Genomic DNA, 17,355 nt, shown 5'->3' on the forward strand with positions numbered 1-17,355 from the left:
GCTGCCAGGGAGCCAGCAGCTTCCTTGTTTGTGTTGGGCTGGCACTTCTTGCCTGTCTCTCTCTATTATCATCCTTCTTCCTAAGTAACAAGACAAGTAGTTTTCTGCAGCTGAACAAGCTTTCTGTGCTGAGAAAGCAGGGACGATGACTGTTAATGTTTAAGCGGTGCTGCGCACAGCCCTTTGGCTTTACCATGAGCAACCAAGCAGAAGCCTGGGATGTCAGGGCGTGAGAGGGAGGGAAGCCGTGTCAAGCAGAGGGAGCCAGAGGGGTGGGGATGGAGCAACACGCTGCACCCGCACCCTGCAACAGCCTTGTGGTTTTCCTGGGTCAGCCTGCTTGTAGGGCATCACAAACCAGACAGGCGAGGCTGACCATCCCCGGCCCGCCAGAGAAATTTAATTCTTTCATCATCTTCAAGCCTTTCCTTCTCGCTTACCGGAGGCGCCACAGCGGCCGATGGCTGCTCTCCCTGTCCTTGCTGAGGGCAGAAATCGTTGCTGCCGTGCGGGGCGGCCCCTCCTTGCTCCCGTCCCCTCCCCCGGAGGAAGCCGGCTGCGGGGCAGCGCGGCTCCGGCACCCGGGAGAGGGGGATCCCCGGGGACCGGCTGGGCAGGTTGCCCCACAGCCGCCAGCTGTGCCCGGGCACGGCTCTGAGCCCCGGCTGCCCGCCTCCCGCATCGGTGCCTGCTCACACCCGCTCCGCTGCCGGCTCGCGTTCCCGGCCCGGGCTGCGGGGGGAGGCGGGGGTGCCCCCGGCCCCGCACCGCTGCTCTGGGTAGTTGGGGACTCGCTGCGGGTTCAGAGCTGCCCGCGGGGCCGGGCAGGACAGCGGGCGCCTCCGGCCCTGCCCTCCCGCCCCGGCGGCGCGGCGGAGCCCGGGGCACCGGCCGGGGCGGGACGCTCGCACCGGGGCCGCGCCCGGGCGGGGCGGGGTGGGGTGGGGCGGGGCGGGCGGCAGCCCCGGCCCGGGCGGGAGGGCTCAGCTCGGCGCGGCGGGTACCGGCGGCCCGGCCCGGCCCGGCCCGGCCCGGGGGAGGCTGCGGCCGCCGAGCGATCGCGGGGGCTCCGGGAGGAGCTGACGTCAGGCGGCCCCTTAAATAGCAGCGCAGCCGCCTCTGCCCCGGCACTTCCCGCGGAGGCGAGCGCCGGAGCCGCCGCCGTCCGAGCGCCCAGCCCAGCCCAGCCGCGCCCGCCGGGGATGGGAGCCGCGGCGGCGGGGCCGCGGGCGCGCAGGGGCCGGGGCGGCGGGCGCAGCCCCCCGGGGCGGCCCGGCCGCGCCGCCGCGTAGCCGCGGGACATGCCGGAGCGGCCGCGCAGGGTGCGGGGCGCCGCCGCCGCGGGGCCCCGGGGGCAGCGGCGCGCCGGGCCGGGCCGCGCCATGCCCGGCGGCGCGGCCCCATGGAGCCATGGCGCATAGGGCGCCGAGCGGGCGGGCCCCGGCTGCGGCTCCGGCTCCGTCCCGGCGGCTGGCGCGGAGGGTCCTCGTCCTCTTCACGCTGTCGCTCTCCTGCTCCTACCTCTGCTACAGCCTCCTCTGCTGCTGCGGCGGCGGCGGCGGCGGCCCCGCCGCGCCCCGCGCCCGCTGCGCGCCCTCCCGCGCCGCCGCCGCCGCCAAGAAACTTCTGCAGAAGTCGCGGCCGTGCGGGCGGCCGCCCCCCGCCGAGCCCCCGGGCAGCGCCGCGCCCGCCCGCCGCCCGCGGGAGCCCCCCGCGCCGCCGGCCGGCAGCCCCCCGGGGCCGGCCCGCCCGGGCGCCAAGCGCCTGCCGCAGGCCATCGTGGTGGGCGTCAAGAAGGGCGGCACCCGCGCCGTGCTGGAGTTCATCCGGGTGCACCCCGACGTGCGCGCCCTGGGCACCGAGCCCCACTTCTTCGACAGGAACTACGACCGCGGGCTGGAGTGGTACAGGTGAGGGCACCCCTGCCCCGCCCGCCCGGCGGGAGCGCGGCCCCCCCGGTCCCCCCTCGCCTCCCCTCCCGGGTCTGGGGTCCCTCGGCGCGTCGCCGGGCCGGGCCGGGCCGGGCGGGCGGCCCTGTGCTGCCGCCGAGTCTGCCGCCCGGCCGCACTCGGGGAGTTTCCCCCCTCCTCTTCCTCCTCCTCCTTCCTCCTCCTGCGGGGCCGAGTGGGGCCGGGCTGGCTCCGTGCGAACATGGCTGCTGGAGCCCCCCCCGGCGCTGCGGCTGCAGCCGCCCGAGTCCCAGCCCTGCCGGGAACGGGCTCGGGAGCCGGGACGGTGACGGGGTTCCCGTCCCGTCGCAGGGAACGCTTGCCCGTGAGAAGGGGCCTCCAAAACGCCAGTGAACGACTGGCCGGCGGGACGGCACGGCTGCCCTCCCCGCAGCCCCGCTCGGGTGCCTCAGCACCCTTCTGCCGTCGGGTTTTACCTCTGGCTCCGTCAGAGCGGCAGTCCCTGTCCTCCACCGTCGTGTCTCTCTGAACTCGGGTAAGCGCGGCTCTATCTGAGGTGTCTCATAATTTGCAGAGAACAGCGAGCGCATCTCCAGCAGGAGATGATGGGATTTTAATTTCAGTAAAGGCTTTTGTGAGGAGCTCGGGGGTGCTCACGGAAAGGCACGGAGTACCGCGTGTAAGCGGGTCACAGTGCCCGTGGGCTCATCCGCGGTGACCCCGCAGCACCTGTGGCCCCACACTCGGTGCTGCAGGCAGTTCACCCCAGCTCCCCGCGGTGTCCAACCAAGCGTACCGGTGGTTGTTTGCTGCGCCGTTACAGAGCGCTGCAGGAGCTCTGGGCTGCTCTTGGGCAGGGCCACGGTGCTTCTGCTGGGCATCAGGCTCAGGAGGCAGAGGAGGGCTCGGTCTGGCTCCGGGTGCCTGCAGGCTCACAGCGGGGGAAAGGACACCTGGCACGGTCAGTGCATCGGAGCATCGTGGCAGACGGTGGGAGGCAGCCCGTGGGGCCACACACCAAGCTCGCTTGCCCCTCCATCTCAGCAGCGGTTTCCCAGTGGAGATGTCCCCAGTTCTAGAGCAGGGCAGTGCTTGTCAGCTGCCAAGCAGGTTGGGAGGCACCGTAACATGGTGCTCGCTCCCAGCTCTGCCGGGGTCCTGGTTTGTCTCCTTGCTGGGCAGGTGCGAGTCGTGCCTGTGGCACAAGGATGCCGGTTTCTGACCGTGAGCGGGTCAGAGCTTCTCTGAGCAGCACCTGCTTGCTGGGCACTGGGCTGGTGCTCTGGCCCTTGTAGCTGGGGTTCATGCCTGGGGAGGCAGCTCAGGCACTGCACGGGGAGGGCTGTCTGCAGACACAAGTAGGTCTACTGCCCTGTGTTGTACTTGGGTCACAGTGGACCCTGTAGCTGCGAGTGTTCAGCTCCTTTTGCAGCGGTACCGGTGGCGGGTGACAGGAGAGCCAGAACAGGCACAGGTGGAACTCTCTGAAGCTGTTTCTCTCTCCTAAGGCTGTCCTGCAGCATGCCCAGTTCCTCCTGCCCTTTGGAGAGGAGCTGCAGCAGTGTCCTTTGCCTGGTCTCAGCAGGTCTGTGTCACTCCCCCACCCTCCCTCCGACATCAGACGCTGTCACCCATCTCGCAGCACCTAAAAGCAAACAGCTGGGAGCAGCCCTGCAGTACAAGCGTGTAAGGACAGGAGCAGCAGTGGTTTGTTTAAACCAGAGTAGCAGGATGGGCGATGGAGCAGGACGTGGGTCCTGGCTGAGCTCCTTGCTCAGAGGGCAGCTGCGTGTGCTCAGTGCCTGGCTGGCAAGCAGCCCCCCTGATCCTGAGCTGGGGTCCCCCCGTACAGTCCTTGGTTCTGTGAGCTCTCCAGGCTTTTCTGCTTCCCATGTGCACGGTCGGTGTGGGGAGTTTGGGGCTGGGAGCCTCACGGGCAGCACAGGACTGACCCTTCGGGCACTGCTCCTGCAGAAGCCAGGGCAGCGCTTGCCAGCGCCCGTCTGAATGAAGAGAAGGGGCTGCCCCCGGGACAGGCCCTGCCTGGGGCACGTAAGGGCACCTGTGGGCACCCGGTGTGGTGCTGGTCCAGGAGCCGTGTCCCCCTGCCGCACACCCTTCAGCACCGCCGAGCAGCCGATCTCCCGCCCCGAGCTGTGGTTCAGCCTGGGATCCTCCATGTGAAGGGACTCGTCTGTGACCAGGAGGGACGCAGCCTGTGACAGTGAGTGGCAGTGGTGACAGGCAGCTGCTGAGCAAGGCAGGGGCAGCGATGGGAGTGCAGCCGGGTGAGCAGCCTGCTGCCCAGGGCCCGGCTTTGCATCTGGATCGATGGAGAGATCACGCCGGAGCAGCGGAGCCTCCAAATTAGTTCAGCTAAAACAATTAAATGACACTTCCCTGGTTTTATTACTTTTTCTTTTTAACCTCACGAATGTGCCAAAACTTAAGCACAGAGGCCGCTAATGTATCAAACGTGGAATTGATTTTCCTCCTTGCAAGTGGAGCAATTAAATGTGGAGCAGGTCTAACCCGCAGCGTGATGAGCTCCTGTCGCTCTGCCAAGAGGCCGGGGAGCGGGAGAGCAGGGTCCTGCCGACGGCCGTGTCCCGGGGAAGGGCAGAGCTGACCCTGGGAACTGCTGGCTGTGAAGGGCTGCCCCACTGGGACCCCGGGGCGGGGAGGCTGCTCCTGGCCTGCCTGGAGGCTGTCCCCAGCTGCCAGCTGGGGGGAGGTGATGTTCTTGTGCTTGGGGAGCACTGCGGTGCGGTGGGGTCTCTGCAGGTAGCCCGGAGCACAGACCCCTTGGAAAGGCAAAGGCATTCCCCATCGTGAGCAGAGACTTTGCCTGCAGGAGCCCCTGGCTGCTGTGATGGCCGAGCGCCCGGTCCAGCTCCATCCTTCCTATTCTGCGCCCCAGTGGGGAGCTGAGCGGAGGGACCAAGTAGGTCTTCGGTGCAGTTGAGAGCAGCGCGAGAGCTGAGCTTCTCTGATGCTCTGAAAACATCAGTTCCTGTTTTTCCACATTTTCCCCTGCCCCGGAGTTGGTCTGACGTGGAGGTGGCAGAACCAGCGGGAGGGGACATCTCCTGATCCGCCTGTCCTTGCTGGCTCCAAATGTCGTGCTTGCTCACAGCTGCTGTTTTCGTGGTGCCTCCTGTCTTAGCTCCTGCCATCGCCCCAGGCAGCCTTGGCTCCCTCTGCTCTGGGAGAGAGCACGCCAGGCAGAGCCAGACCCCTCTGCTTATCCCCCGTGCCAGACCACCGCCCAGGAGCTGCCTGCTCACTGACTTCAGACCCAAAACACCCGTGCTGTGCCCAGTTCCCATCAGCCTCTCTAATCCACCTCATTAGCTACAGATACACTACAGGAAAGGTATTTTTAGCAAGATCTGTTTTAAGACAACTGAAACCAAACAGCCAGCTACTGGGGAATATCGATTCATTACCAATCCTGGACTAAATGTTCAATATAGAGCTTTTTCCTACTGCAGGTAGAGTGTGCCAATAACCTTCAATATTTTCCAGAACACGGGGAAGACAGTGTCGTTTAATTTGCGGTTAACTTTGAGCAGTGACTCTAATTACAGCATCTCAGGGTGCAGTTTTCCTCCCTAGAATTCCTGAGTAACCCTGTCAGATGCTCCAGCATTATTTTCACAGAGAGGGGCTTTTCCTAGCAGGTCCAGCGGCAGGCTGAGGCCGGCTCCTGCCCGGTAGGCTCCGCTGTGCCTCTGTCTGCCGGAGCTGGGCCAGGAGGCAGGCGCGGGCGCGAGCCCCGTCTGGCTCCCGTACGGACCCACCTGCCTGAATCCTGTCCCAGGGACCGCGCTTGGGCAAAGCCCAGGCTTCCCCGCGTGCCGGTGCGACAGGTCCCCGGGAGCACCCGCGCTGCTGGGGCTCTGCCCCGTGTCCCCCTCCCCGCGCCGCCTTTGGTTTCGGGGTGCTCCTGGGGCTGCGGCAGCACGAGGAGCGCTGCTGGCCTCTGAGCGGTGGGCACTGCGGCTGCCCCGGGGACCCAGACCCCGCCAGCCGGGGAGCATCGCCTCGCCGTCCCCCCTGTCCCTCTGCCTGTGGGAGGGAGAGGAGGGAGCGTGCAAACCCGGCTTCTGCACTCCGCCTCGCTAATTGCTCTCTGCTAATGGCCAGGTTGGCTCACGCACAAATGGGAGCCCATTAGGCTTTGCCCAACGACACGGACTGTTTTGTGGGCTTGACTGACAATGCATTTTGCTAAAGTTAATTAGTAAGAAGAGAGGAAGGCAGCAAGCTTCAAGGATGCTTTGAAATTTCCTTGACTTCAGAGAGTGCCCTGGCTCTGAGGAATGGGTACGAAACCTCCTGCAGGGACTTCTGCGTGAGGAGCTGCCCTCCAGGCAGCGTGTTCCCTGGTCACTGCCTTGCCTACGTCTGCCTGGGGCAGCGGTCCTGCCGTGCCCTCCTCTGGGTGGGCTCGGGTGCCGCACAGACCCTCGCTCAGGTCCCGGGAAGGCTTCCCCTGCCAAGGTGCTGGGAGAAACACAGGGAGGTAAATCCACGCAGGGCGCCAAGCCTTCAATATTAATGAGGTGTGTTCTTGCTCTGTCTTCCGTGACCTTGTTTGTAAATGCTGCAATTTGTTCTAACCTTCCCTTCGGTAGCACAAAATCCAGCTCATAACCCGGCGTGGCTGTGGGCACAGATGCTTCGTGAAGCTGACAAGCGAAGGACGCCGGTCCCTGGTGACCTTGGGTGTCCGTCGAGGTGCTGTCTGTGGTATCTGCCATGCAGTGTGTGCTCCGGGGATGGCTGGGGCGTGTGTGCTACCCACTGCCGCCAGGCTGGGAGCAGGGACCAGGGCAGGCTCCCGGGGCAGGTGGTGCCCGAGACCCCCCGGCAGCGCAGCCGGCCACCCCGGCACGCGGCTGGCAGCACCCGGCCTTTGCGGCTGGAGACGGGTGTCTGCAGCCCTGGATCCTCTGCGTGATGACCGTGTCCCAGGTGCGTCCCGGCAGCAGGCGTGTTAGATGTGGTTGGAGTTGCTCTTTGTCGGCGCTGGCGTGTGACATGGGGTCTGTGGGACCCGACGCTGGGTCGGTGTGGTTTGTTCTTGGTGCCGGCACGTTGTCCCGTCCTTTTGCACGCTCCTGAGCACTGAAAGGTCAGCAAGTGGGCAACATATCTCTGACACCAGCTTTTAATTAGGGAATCACTGCAGCAGCTGGGGCATATTGGGTGATTTTTTAAAATTAATATTAATTTTTAAAGTTTCACCTATGGAAGGACTTGCCTTGGAAATGGGAGATGGGGAGACCCCAGCCTTTCTCGCTGAGCCACGGGGCCTCACCCAGCGGGTGGGCTCACACCGGGCTGGGGTGTGTGCGCTGGCTGGGGGGGCTGTCTGCCCTGACCCAGCTGTAGCAGCAGGGCCGGCGAGCTGGGTTCTGTGAGCACCGTGCTGGGAAGCCCTCGCCTCCCACTGCTTCCCAGCCACACTCCCCTCGGCACTGGCCTTGGGTTTTGTTGGACCCTCACCTGCTGCTGGACGGTCATTTAGGATGATGGGAGTTACACATCGGCTCCTGTGCATGAAAGGCGTCGGCAGTGTGCCCTTTGGAAAAGATTTTGTTGACTTAAAGGACAGCACAAATCTCTGGAGCATTTAAATGATTAAAAATGAATCAGCAACAAAGTTAATTACTGTGTTCACACTGCTTTTATGCATTGAAATGTCCCTCATTAGCTGTCTGTGAGCACTGGTGTAAATTCTTTGAACATAAACATTTATTAAAGGCAGCCGATCCATCATTAAATCTGAGGCTGCCTTAGTGCAGGGCGGTGGCAGCGGGGACGTGGGGCCGGGCCAGCCGCTGCCTGGGCCACAGTCCCTCGGGGCCGCATTTCCCCGCTGCGGACATGGTGCAATCCCTGGAACTGTGCGGGCTGGGAGGATGCAGCGAGTCCATCCCGCTCAGCATTGCAGGAGCCCCGCTCCCCGGGCCAGCCTGCTCCCAGCCCCGTTATTGTAGTGCTGCCAGCCTTAGTGGGTCAGGGGAGGGGACGCGGCTGCGGCGCTGGGGGGGACCGGGGACCCAGCCTGGGGGATTGCTGTTTGCCCCGTGAACCCCTCGCAGGGGTCTTTCACTGCAAAGCACCAGCTGCGCAGCTCTCGGCCGGGGTGTCCCTGTGTCCTAGACGTCCGCTGCAGTGTCACTCAGCCAGGGAGCGCTTTTCATCTTCTTCACACCTCGGCTTCTCGCGTGCTTGACCCAGTTTTGCTTAAACCTCCTTGTAGCCTCGCTTGAGCTTTCATCTACTGATGCTGTCTGTGATCCTGCTGGTCCACCAGGCGAGAGTCAGTGGTGGCTGTCAGGCGCGTGCACCCACGGCACGGCACAGCGTGGCACGGCACAGCGTGGCACGGCACAGCCCCCTCGGCAGCGGGCAGGGAGCTCAGGGTCAGGCTCCTGCTGCGGCGCTGACTCCCGTGCAGCAGCCGGGCTCGCTCCGCCGTTGCGGGTGGGATTCTGCCTGTGCCTTCCCCTGCTCCTGCTGGGGCAGCACAGCAGGGACGAAGGGCAGGCTGTGGCATGGGGAGGTGACCTGCTATCGGGTCGAGGTGGAGTGGTCCCACAGGACCATCCCGACGCCAGCCTGCGCTCTTGGAAGAGTTTCTCTGCTTGTCTCCGACATGTTGAGCTGCAGCCGGAGACGCGCTGGCAGGCCACCCTTCTCCCAGCTCCCCGGTGCCACGCGGAGCAGTGACCCTCGCTGCTGCCTCACCGCCCTGCGAGCCCCAGCCGGCCTGGCCCCACCGGGAGGGCGGCGAGCGGCTGCTCGCTTGTGCTGGAGGATTTTGGCTCCCAGCCTGGCGGGCTCCCCTCTCCCTGCCTGTGCGCGGGCAGCGTTCCTGCGGGCAGCTGCTGAGCCTGTGACATCAGCTGGAAGAGGGAAAGCGCACAACCCTCATCACGAGAGCCAGCACTTGGGATTTTTTGCCAAATTAACCAGTTTGGTTTTATGCCGATGAGTGGATGGAGTCCAGGATTATGCACACGTCAGTCTCTAGCCTCTGAGGAGAGCCCGGGATGCGCCTGCCACGTCCTCGCACGCAGCCAGCTGCAGCAGGCAAATATTTACCCGGGAGCTGCCCTGCTCTCCTCCGTGCTCTGCAAGCTGGATGGAGGGGCTGGTGCTGTAATGGGATTATTGGATGGGTGCTCTCCCCACGCACGCTTATCTGCAATATCTCAATCATCTGATGAATTTTTGTACAAATTCCTCCCTGGAAGAGTGTTTCACGCATGTTCGACATCAAAGCAGTGCAGCCAGCAAGGGAGCACATGTTTCTTTAATGTGGGAGTGTTGTAGGGGCCGTGGGGTGCCCAAAGGCAGATTATAAGAAAATTAATAATTCAGGTCTAGGAAGGGTGCTGGTGAGAAGTTAACTCCTTCAGGGCACTGCCTTCACGCTGGCACAGCCACAGCTGGGGCCGGGCTCTCTGCTGCTGCTGCCCCACAGCCGTGGGGGCTGCCCAGGGATGTGCCAGCTCCCAGGCACCGTGGGGCATAGTCACGCTGGCTCAGCCGCGTCAGGGGAGAGCAGCTCTTCTGGGGCTGTGCCAGCGACGGGATGTACCTGACGTGTGTCCCTTCTCCAGTAACGTGGGCAAACACAATCTCTAAATCTGCAGGCTGGAAGGGGGCATTAATGCCCATATCAAATGGCACTAAAGGGCTTTAAGAATTGAGTACCTATAATGAAAATAATCTCTAATTCAAGAGGAATTAAGGCTGTCTCTCCAGCTAGAGTAATGCGCTGAGCGGGGGATTTGGCTGGTGCCGGGGATGCCTCCCGCTCCCCCCGGTACGCCCAGCAGGTCCTACTGCGTGGGAGCCCCCAGCCTTGGGGTAGTGTCTGTAGGGGCACGTCAAGCATAGGTGCCTGCAGCACCCGGCTGATGGGCTGTCCTGGGGGGAGCTGTGATGCCCCTGATAATTAAATGCCTCTGTTGGTCAGAGCGTCGGCCTTCTTGGCAAGAGCAACAGAAAGCAAATGAAGTGAAAAGCCCGTGGCTGCTGAATGGCATCTGTGGTGAATGAGGGGTGCGCTGTGTCCCACCGTTACTGCTGGAAGGGCTTCAGACACCTCCCGCTGAGGCTTGTCCCTCCTCGGAGGGGACACATCCCGCACATCCCTGGAGCGATGCTCCATGGGCTGAGGCCACGTCTCTGGTCTTGCAGCTGCGGGCGGGTGTGGGCAGCGGCACAGGCAGCAGCTCCCGCCTGTGCAGGGAGCCCAGGCTGGGGCAAAGCCCAGCATCCTCTGCAGAGAGCGGCAGGGCTGCGCGGGCGCTGGGCACGATCCCTTGTGGTTCTTGTCTCCCAGGCAGTCGGAGGGAGCTGGGTGCAGGGGAGGGACAGGCTGCTCTGCTCTCCAGCCCACGGCGTTGCTGCAAGGCCAGAGCGGAGTTTGCTCCACCGTGTCCCTAATGATTTCTGTGCAGAGCTGCCCTGGTATTCACTCAGCATCAGCGTTTTTGACCTCCTCCGTTTCTGCCGCATGGCAGATTCCCATCACCAGGATACGGTGCGGCTGGCTTGTGGACCACTGCTGGGTGGAGAAAGCCTCAGTGTTTCTCCAGCCTGACCATACTGATGGGGAGAGGGCTGGCGGCAGCTGGTGTGACACCGGCATGGGCAGCACTGTCACGCTGCAGGGGAACCGGAGGGGCCTTGGAGCGGAGGGCTGGGGCCGAGGGAAGCAGCCTCGCGCTGCCCTCCCAGACCACCAAAGTCACCCCCCGCCCTTCCCACGGCAGATGCGACCCCCCAGCTCCACTGTCACGGGGGGACCCTTTATCTAGCAAGGTGGTGAGGGTGGCCATGCCATCCGCCTCCCAGCAGCACCATCCTTGTCCCTGGTTCAGGAGGAGACGGCAGCTGACCGTCCCTCGGCACCCAGCAGCTCTCCCAAGAGCGGCAGGTTTGGTGTCTCCTCTGCACCCCACAAGTGCTCCAGCCATCCCTCCCTGCCCGTGTCGCCGGTACGTCACCGCCACCGTGCTGGTGTCAGCTCTGGCACTGCCTGGCAGAGGCTCGCTCAGCATGCGCCAGGAGCCGGTGCCGAGGCCGTCTGCGCATCTTTAGCAAAGTCACAGGCATCCAGGACGGGTCCCCGAAGCGGCAGGAGCGGGTCCTGCCTGAGCCCTGGCCGTGCGGTGCCGCAAACCAGTTACCGAGAGCCTTCACACCTAAACACGCGAGCCTTGGGCTTAAAACTATGTGACATGCTATTTGTATGCAAATAACTCTGTGAATGCAGAAGTCCAAAAATATCATTTTAAAGTCAACTGTAATTAAGTTTGCAATGCATTTCCCTGCTCTTGCAGCCCTGGGGATCCCGCCGTTAACGTAAAGATGAATGCCTGGATGACATTTCTCCCCCTTGCATGGTTTCACTGGTGATTTATTTATCTATTCGGGTTGTGTTTTGTTGTCTCAGCAGTCTCTGTTGTTCAGGAACAGCAAACACTGGGAGTCCATTTAAAAAAAAAACAACTCTTGTCTCATTTCAGTAATTTACTATGCAGAGATTTTGTGTTTTTCGTAATGGATTAGAACCTGTAATTTTGTTTTTTGAATACATGGACCTAATAGCTCACGTAATGAAAGTCTAACAAGCCTGAAGATGAGCCATTAATGAAACAGCAGTTTTATGATTCTCTGCCAATATATTGTAATAGTGAATCACTTATAAAGCTGTCCCGTGCTGATTTATGATGAAACTTGTTTGTGATAACGGAGATACAGCCGTGGTGCCTGCCACTAAATTAGCATTTCCTGACAGTCATTAAACAATGGGAATCATAATCTGAATTTATGGTGTTTGAAGCGGAGCAGTGGGAAAGGCCAATTAAGCCACGTCTGTGCTCAGGTACCTCTGTAAAACAGCCCTGTTAATTTATGTTAACTAATCAGTTTGGTCTCTTTCAAATGAGGAAACCGGTCAAGTGCACGTGAGGGTGCGCAGGCTGGCTGCCGTGCTGCCCCAGGACAGGCGGCCCCGTCCCCTCGCCGACGGGGCAGTGGGGCGGCAGCTCCGGGGCCACGCGGGGCACAGGGACTGCAGCCCTATGCCAGCACCTGGGGGAGCGAGGCTGGGCTCGGCCATCGTCCCCAGTAGCTCCCCAGCAACCTGGCGCAGACCTCTGGGCACGTCTCTTCAGTATCTCTCCGCGGGTCTCTTCCAGCTGCTCATCTGGTCCCCCTGGGCCACGGTCTCTTCTTGTCCCCACGTCACCTTCACAGGAGTGTTCTGTGTCCACCAGGGACCCACCGCCCTCGGTGCGTGCTGCCACCCTCCATGATGTCCCCGGTCTTCCATCGCGGTCCCCTTGTCACACAGGATGTTGTGGGCTGCTGTTGCATCTCCTCCCAGTTAGGGCTTTCATCGAGTTTCTACAGAGCAAGCCCCAAAGCTGGTGGCTGTGGACTGTATTTTAGGGACCCTGGAGGTGTCTGGTCTTGGTCACTGGGCTGGTGCAGCTCTCAGAAACACCCATGTTGCAGCATGCCAGCGAGGCAGTGTGGCCGTGGTGGTTGTGCAGGGTTTATCCCATGAATAAATCAGTGCCTCACTCTCTCGAGCTGAATTGCTGCAGACAGGGTTGCTGATGTTTGCTCTCCCCGAGCGCTTCTGTCCCGAGGCCTCGCTGCGTTACCCAGACATCCATAGCTCCAGGTCTATTGAAGTGACTGTTGTGCCAGCTCCTCCCCAGATCCTTCCCTGGGTCCCCTTGCAAGGGTGAGCATCTGCTGGGATGCCCAGCCGGGGCAGACCCTGTCTGGGGGATGTGCGTTGCAGGGGAGCGGGGGGCTTACACGGAATCCCACGAGCTGAATTAATGATGTGCCTGCTCATGCAGCGGCTGCTGCGGGGTGCCAGGGTGCGGATGCGGCTGGAGGGCAGCCTCGCTGCCCAGTCCCCCTCACTGCAATGCACTTGCTGTGCACTGAAGCACCTTCCCACGTCCATGAGAGGAGCAAGCCGGCTCAGCTCACCCGTTCCTTTTGGAAGAGCGCTGCTGCATCCCTGGAAAGATGCAGCGGGAGGTGACTGGCTTGGGGACGCCTGTCCTGCTCCCTGGGGTCCCCGTGGCCAGGCTGCCTGAGTGCTCTCCGGCAGCCAGTGTTCTGGGCTGCTCTGTTCTGGGCGTGTGTGGGCACCTCGCGTTAAACATACTGGCTCTCTTTTAAAGGAAACACTCCTGGGGGCACTTTTCACAGTTCCTTGTATAATTCTCCCCAGGCAGCGCCTGACTGTGCCTCTCAGCCTGTGTTCTGCTGCACAGCTGAATCCAAATCAGCCAGTTTATGAACAGGGGCCACCAACTCATGCTGCAAAGTGAGAAAAGTGACAGATGCTTCTGAGCTATGAACGTAACAGCAATAGAAGGTGACCTTCCAGCCTGCGCCTCTCCCCGAGGCAGGAGGGCAGCAGCCCCGGGGCAGGTGCCCGGCTCGCTATGGCACTGCTGCTGGGAGGGCTCCTGCATGCCCAGAGCTGTCATGGCAGCAGCACGCTCCCTGGCATGGGTGCCGGTGCCAGTCGGTACCCGTGGGGCACTGGCCTCGTCCTGTCTGCTGGCATTCCCTGCCCGGTCCAGCCAGGTGCTCCCTGCCCGCTCCAGCCAGGGGACCCGCAGCGCCGTGAATCTGGCTGCAATGGATTTGATCATTTACTCTAGTAATACAGGACCAATTTATAAATCTTTCCATCCCATTAGTTTTTATTTGATTTGGATGTTCACATGTCAAAGCAAATTATTTAATTAGCGCTAAGCTGGGCTGCAGGGATGCTACCTTTTCCCCCGGTCTGGTGCTCCCTCCCTGGCCTTGCAGCCCAGCTCCCTGTGCCAGAAAGAGACGGGTGTACGCAGGAGCCTGTCTCAGAGCCCTTGAGCCTGATCAAGCCCTGGCAGTGTGGGTGATACCCTCATGGGCACAAGCCCCACGTCCCCTGGCAGCCCCTTGCTCCTGGCTCTCACCAGCGGAGCAGCACAGCACCCTGGGGCCTCGTCCATCACCCTGCAGCTTTCCATGGCGTGGTATCGCATAGCCACCATGCTCCTGCATCCTGGCCCTGGCACTGTTTGCCATCACTGGGCACAAGGATTGTGTACAGGCAGCACTGATTTCCTGCCCGCCTCCGGGATGAAGGCAGAGGATGAGGGAGCTGTGCTCCCGCTGGGTGCCAGAGACTGGCACGCTCCTGGGCTGGCACCCTCCTCTGCCGCTCGCTGCGGCGTCGGCAGCACAGGGTGCGCAGGAGCCTGGGTACGTTGTAATGTGATCGGGGAGGAAACACGCCACGTAATTGCAGTAATTCCGGAAGGAGCCACTATAATTTCTTTTGCAAATGGCAACTGGTATAGGAATGGGGGATGAAAGGCTGCAGCAGAGGCTGTCTGCTGGGTGATGCATCCATGCGAGCGACCGGGGTGGGTGACAGGACCCACTCCCCGGCTGCAGACTGAGCTCCGGTGCTTTCCTTGCATTGATAACAACTTTACTGCTGATGGGGACAGAGCAGCCCCGGCTGCTGCGCAGCGCCAGGGTCCCCAGCAGCCTGGCCGTGCCCTTGCCCTCCGTCCTGCCTGGCACTGGCCTCCCTCGGGAGCCGAGCATCGGTGCCCCTGTCCTTTGCGCGGGGGGGGTCCCTTGGGGCTGGGATGGACCTGGGAGACAGCCACGGCCGGGAGCCCTCTGCAGCGCTGCAGGAGGAGCTGTGCCTGCCTTGTCCTGCCTTGTCGTGCCGGGAGGGGACACCCCACCAGCCCCACGTTGCGGACACCACCTCCCGGCGCCTGGCCCGGCTCCTGCCTCACTATCACCTTTTGCTTCACTTGCAGGAGCCTGATGCCGCGAACGCTCGACAGCCAGATCACGGTGGAGAAGACCCCCAGCTACTTTGTCACCAAGGAGGCACCACGGCGGATCTTCAACATGTCCCGGGACACGAAGCTGATCGTGGTGGTGAGGAACCCGGTCACGCGGGCCATCTCGGACTACACGCAGACGCTCTCCAAGAAGCCGGACATCCCCACCTTCGAGGGGCTGTCCTTCCGCAACCGCAGCCTGGGGCTGGTGGACACCTCCTGGAACGCCATCCGCATCGGGATGTACGCCGTGCACCTGGAGAGCTGGCTGCAATACTTCCCCCTCTCCCAGATCCACTTTGTCAGCGGGGAGAAGCTGATCACGGACCCAGCCGGGGAGATGGGCAAAGTCCAGGACTTCCTGGGCATCAAACGGGTTATCACGGACAAGCACTTCTACTTCAACAAGACAAAAGGCTTTCCTTGCCTGAAAAAGTCGGAGAGCAGCGGCTTGCCTCGCTGCCTGGGCAAGTCCAAAGGCAGGACTCATGTGCAGATAGACCCCGAGGTGATCGAGCAGCTTCGGGACTTTTATAGACCTTATAATATCAAATTCTATGAAACAGTCGGGCAGGACTTCAGGTGGGAATAAGTGTCTGGGAGTAGAGCTGCGGTGACATGAGGCTGCAGTCTTCCATGAGGGGGGTCCCAGGAGGGCTAGAGCCAGGACCCCCCGGCCAGCCTGTCCTGCCCAGAATCCATGAGCAGAGGCAGATGGGGGGCTTCCCTGGCCCTTGGGAGGCCGGGATGCTCCAGGGCCAGCCAAGACAGGGGAAGACACAGAGTCCTGCCACAGCCACTGGGGGATGCGTGCCCAGCGGGCATTGCCCATCCCGGCAGTGCTGTGGCTTGTGCCATGGGGTCGCATTTGATTTTACTGCCACGTGGTCCCTGAGGCCACAGTGATGGCCCTGTCCTGCAGCCTATGTGCAGGCTGCTCCAAAGCACGTCCCTCCTCTGCGTCCCAAAGCAAATGGGCGCTCCTGGACACCCCCAACTGCGGGCAGCGGCCACGGGGCTGTCCCTTGGTGCCACGTCCCACCACGGTGCTGGAGCGGGCAGAGCTCTGGCCGTTCCGCTTTGCCTTCGTCACTTAAGCGCAGTGTGTAACCATGAGGACAGTGAGATGTATCTGCTTGAAAAAGAAGTCTATGAAAAATGTTGTACCGATATTTTGTCCTGTGAATAAAGCACAGAATCCTGCTGTTACGGGTATTTTAGTGGCACTAGTTTCCTTGTTCAGCATGTGATCCCTTTGTGTAAATAAAAGCGGCTACCACCGGTCCGTATGCATGGGCTTTTCTTAGGGCAAGGCTGGGCAGCCCCGTGCTGCTGGGGGCCGTGCAAAGCCCCACTGCACCCGTGGGTCAGGCGAGGCGGCAGGCACGGGGCTCGGGCAGGACGGCGGATCAGCCCGGCACAGCGAGGAGGGGACCTGTGGCACAGCCCTTCACAGGGGTGACGGCACCGCTCCGGAGTGATGGAGGACCCCGGGGTTAATGCTGCCTCCTGCCAGGCGCAGGGGCGGACGCTGCATTAAACGCAAGCAGCAGTAATTTATGGTTGAATTTAATGGGCTGTTCTATAGGAGCCCACAATTACATTGAAATGTCAAGTGCTGCATGCTTTGCTAGATGGCCCCCCCCCGGCCTGTGCACACCTCCCGGTGCATTAGTCATGGTTGTCCTTTGATTTACTTCCCCAGCGGCTGCAGCTGACCCGGGTGAGGTGCTGCACCGCGGGCAGGCTCTGCAGGCAGGGACAGGCAGCCCTGGCAGATGCCCTCCCCTCCCACCCTGCCTCACCTGCACGAAGCAGAGCAGCAGCCGCAGCACCTGCAACCAGGTGCTGGGGACATGCCTCAACGCACATGTGCCCCGGGGAAGCTCCTACGGGATCTCACCCAGCCACAGGAGCCAGGAGCTGCAGCACCTTCCCAAGCAGGGCTGGAGCAGACCCTCCCCGCTGCACCCCAGCCCTGGTCCCCGCGGGTCCTTGCGGGAGGGTCCCCGGTCCCCACCCTCAGCACCAGCCCAGCCGCTGGTCCCCGAACCCCTCCAAGCCCCACAGCAGTGCAGTATTGGGTGGTACACAGGCAGGTGCCCCTCGCCCCAGCCAGGTCAGCCCCCTCGCTGCCCCTCCTGCGAGCACTGCACCGCTCCCCGCGTCTCTCTGAGCCGATCCTGGGACCAGCCACCCTCTGACTGCTGGCGCGTTCGGGGACAGGGAATTCTCCCAGCTCAGCATCCTGCCTAGAGCCGAGATTGATGGGCTGCATCCTCGGGCGCTCAGAGGCGGGTGCAGCATCGCTGTGCTCCTGGCTCAGCACTGTTGTGCTCCCAGCTCAGCACCGCTGCGGGTCCAGCTCAGCACCTCGTGAGCAGCTGGGGGGCCTGTGGGTCCAAACAGCTCCCACGGGGCTCAGCCATGGGGATGAGCCGCTGGGCACCACATGGGCACGGCCAGGCAGCGTGGGGTCCCAGCCTGCCATGGCAGTGCCCGCTCTGTGGATGCACACACGTAGC

General features: G+C 62.3%; 1 protein-coding gene across 1 annotated transcript; it reads left to right on the plus strand.

Annotated features, from left to right (window-relative positions):
- Positions 1-1,277: 1,277 nt before the first annotated feature.
- On the plus strand, positions 1,278-16,107 carry HS3ST2 (heparan sulfate-glucosamine 3-sulfotransferase 2). Its single transcript, XM_075058352.1, has 2 exons — positions 1,278-1,910; positions 14,804-16,107. Exons 1-2 carry the CDS (start codon positions 1,411-1,413, stop codon positions 15,420-15,422), a joined length of 1,119 nt encoding a protein of 372 aa, XP_074914453.1. The 5' UTR covers positions 1,278-1,410; the 3' UTR covers positions 15,423-16,107.
- The last annotated feature ends 1,248 nt before the right edge of the window (positions 16,108-17,355 follow it).

The sequence above is a fragment of the Buteo buteo genome, chromosome 27, assembly GCF_964188355.1.
Source record: "Buteo buteo chromosome 27, bButBut1.hap1.1, whole genome shotgun sequence".
NCBI classification, from domain to species: Eukaryota; Metazoa; Chordata; class Aves; order Accipitriformes; family Accipitridae; genus Buteo; species Buteo buteo.

What these genes read in the sequence shown, in the direction of transcription:
- HS3ST2 (XM_075058352.1), top strand. Translation starts at nt 1,411, where the DNA reads ATGGCGCATAGGGCGCCGAGCGGGCGGGCCCCGGCTGCGGCTCCGGCT. An exon ending in CGCGGGCTGGAGTGGTACAG is followed by an intron (nt 1,911 to 14,803) that starts GTGAGGGCACCC and finishes CTTCACTTGCAG; the next exon opens with GAGCCTGATGCCGCGAACGC.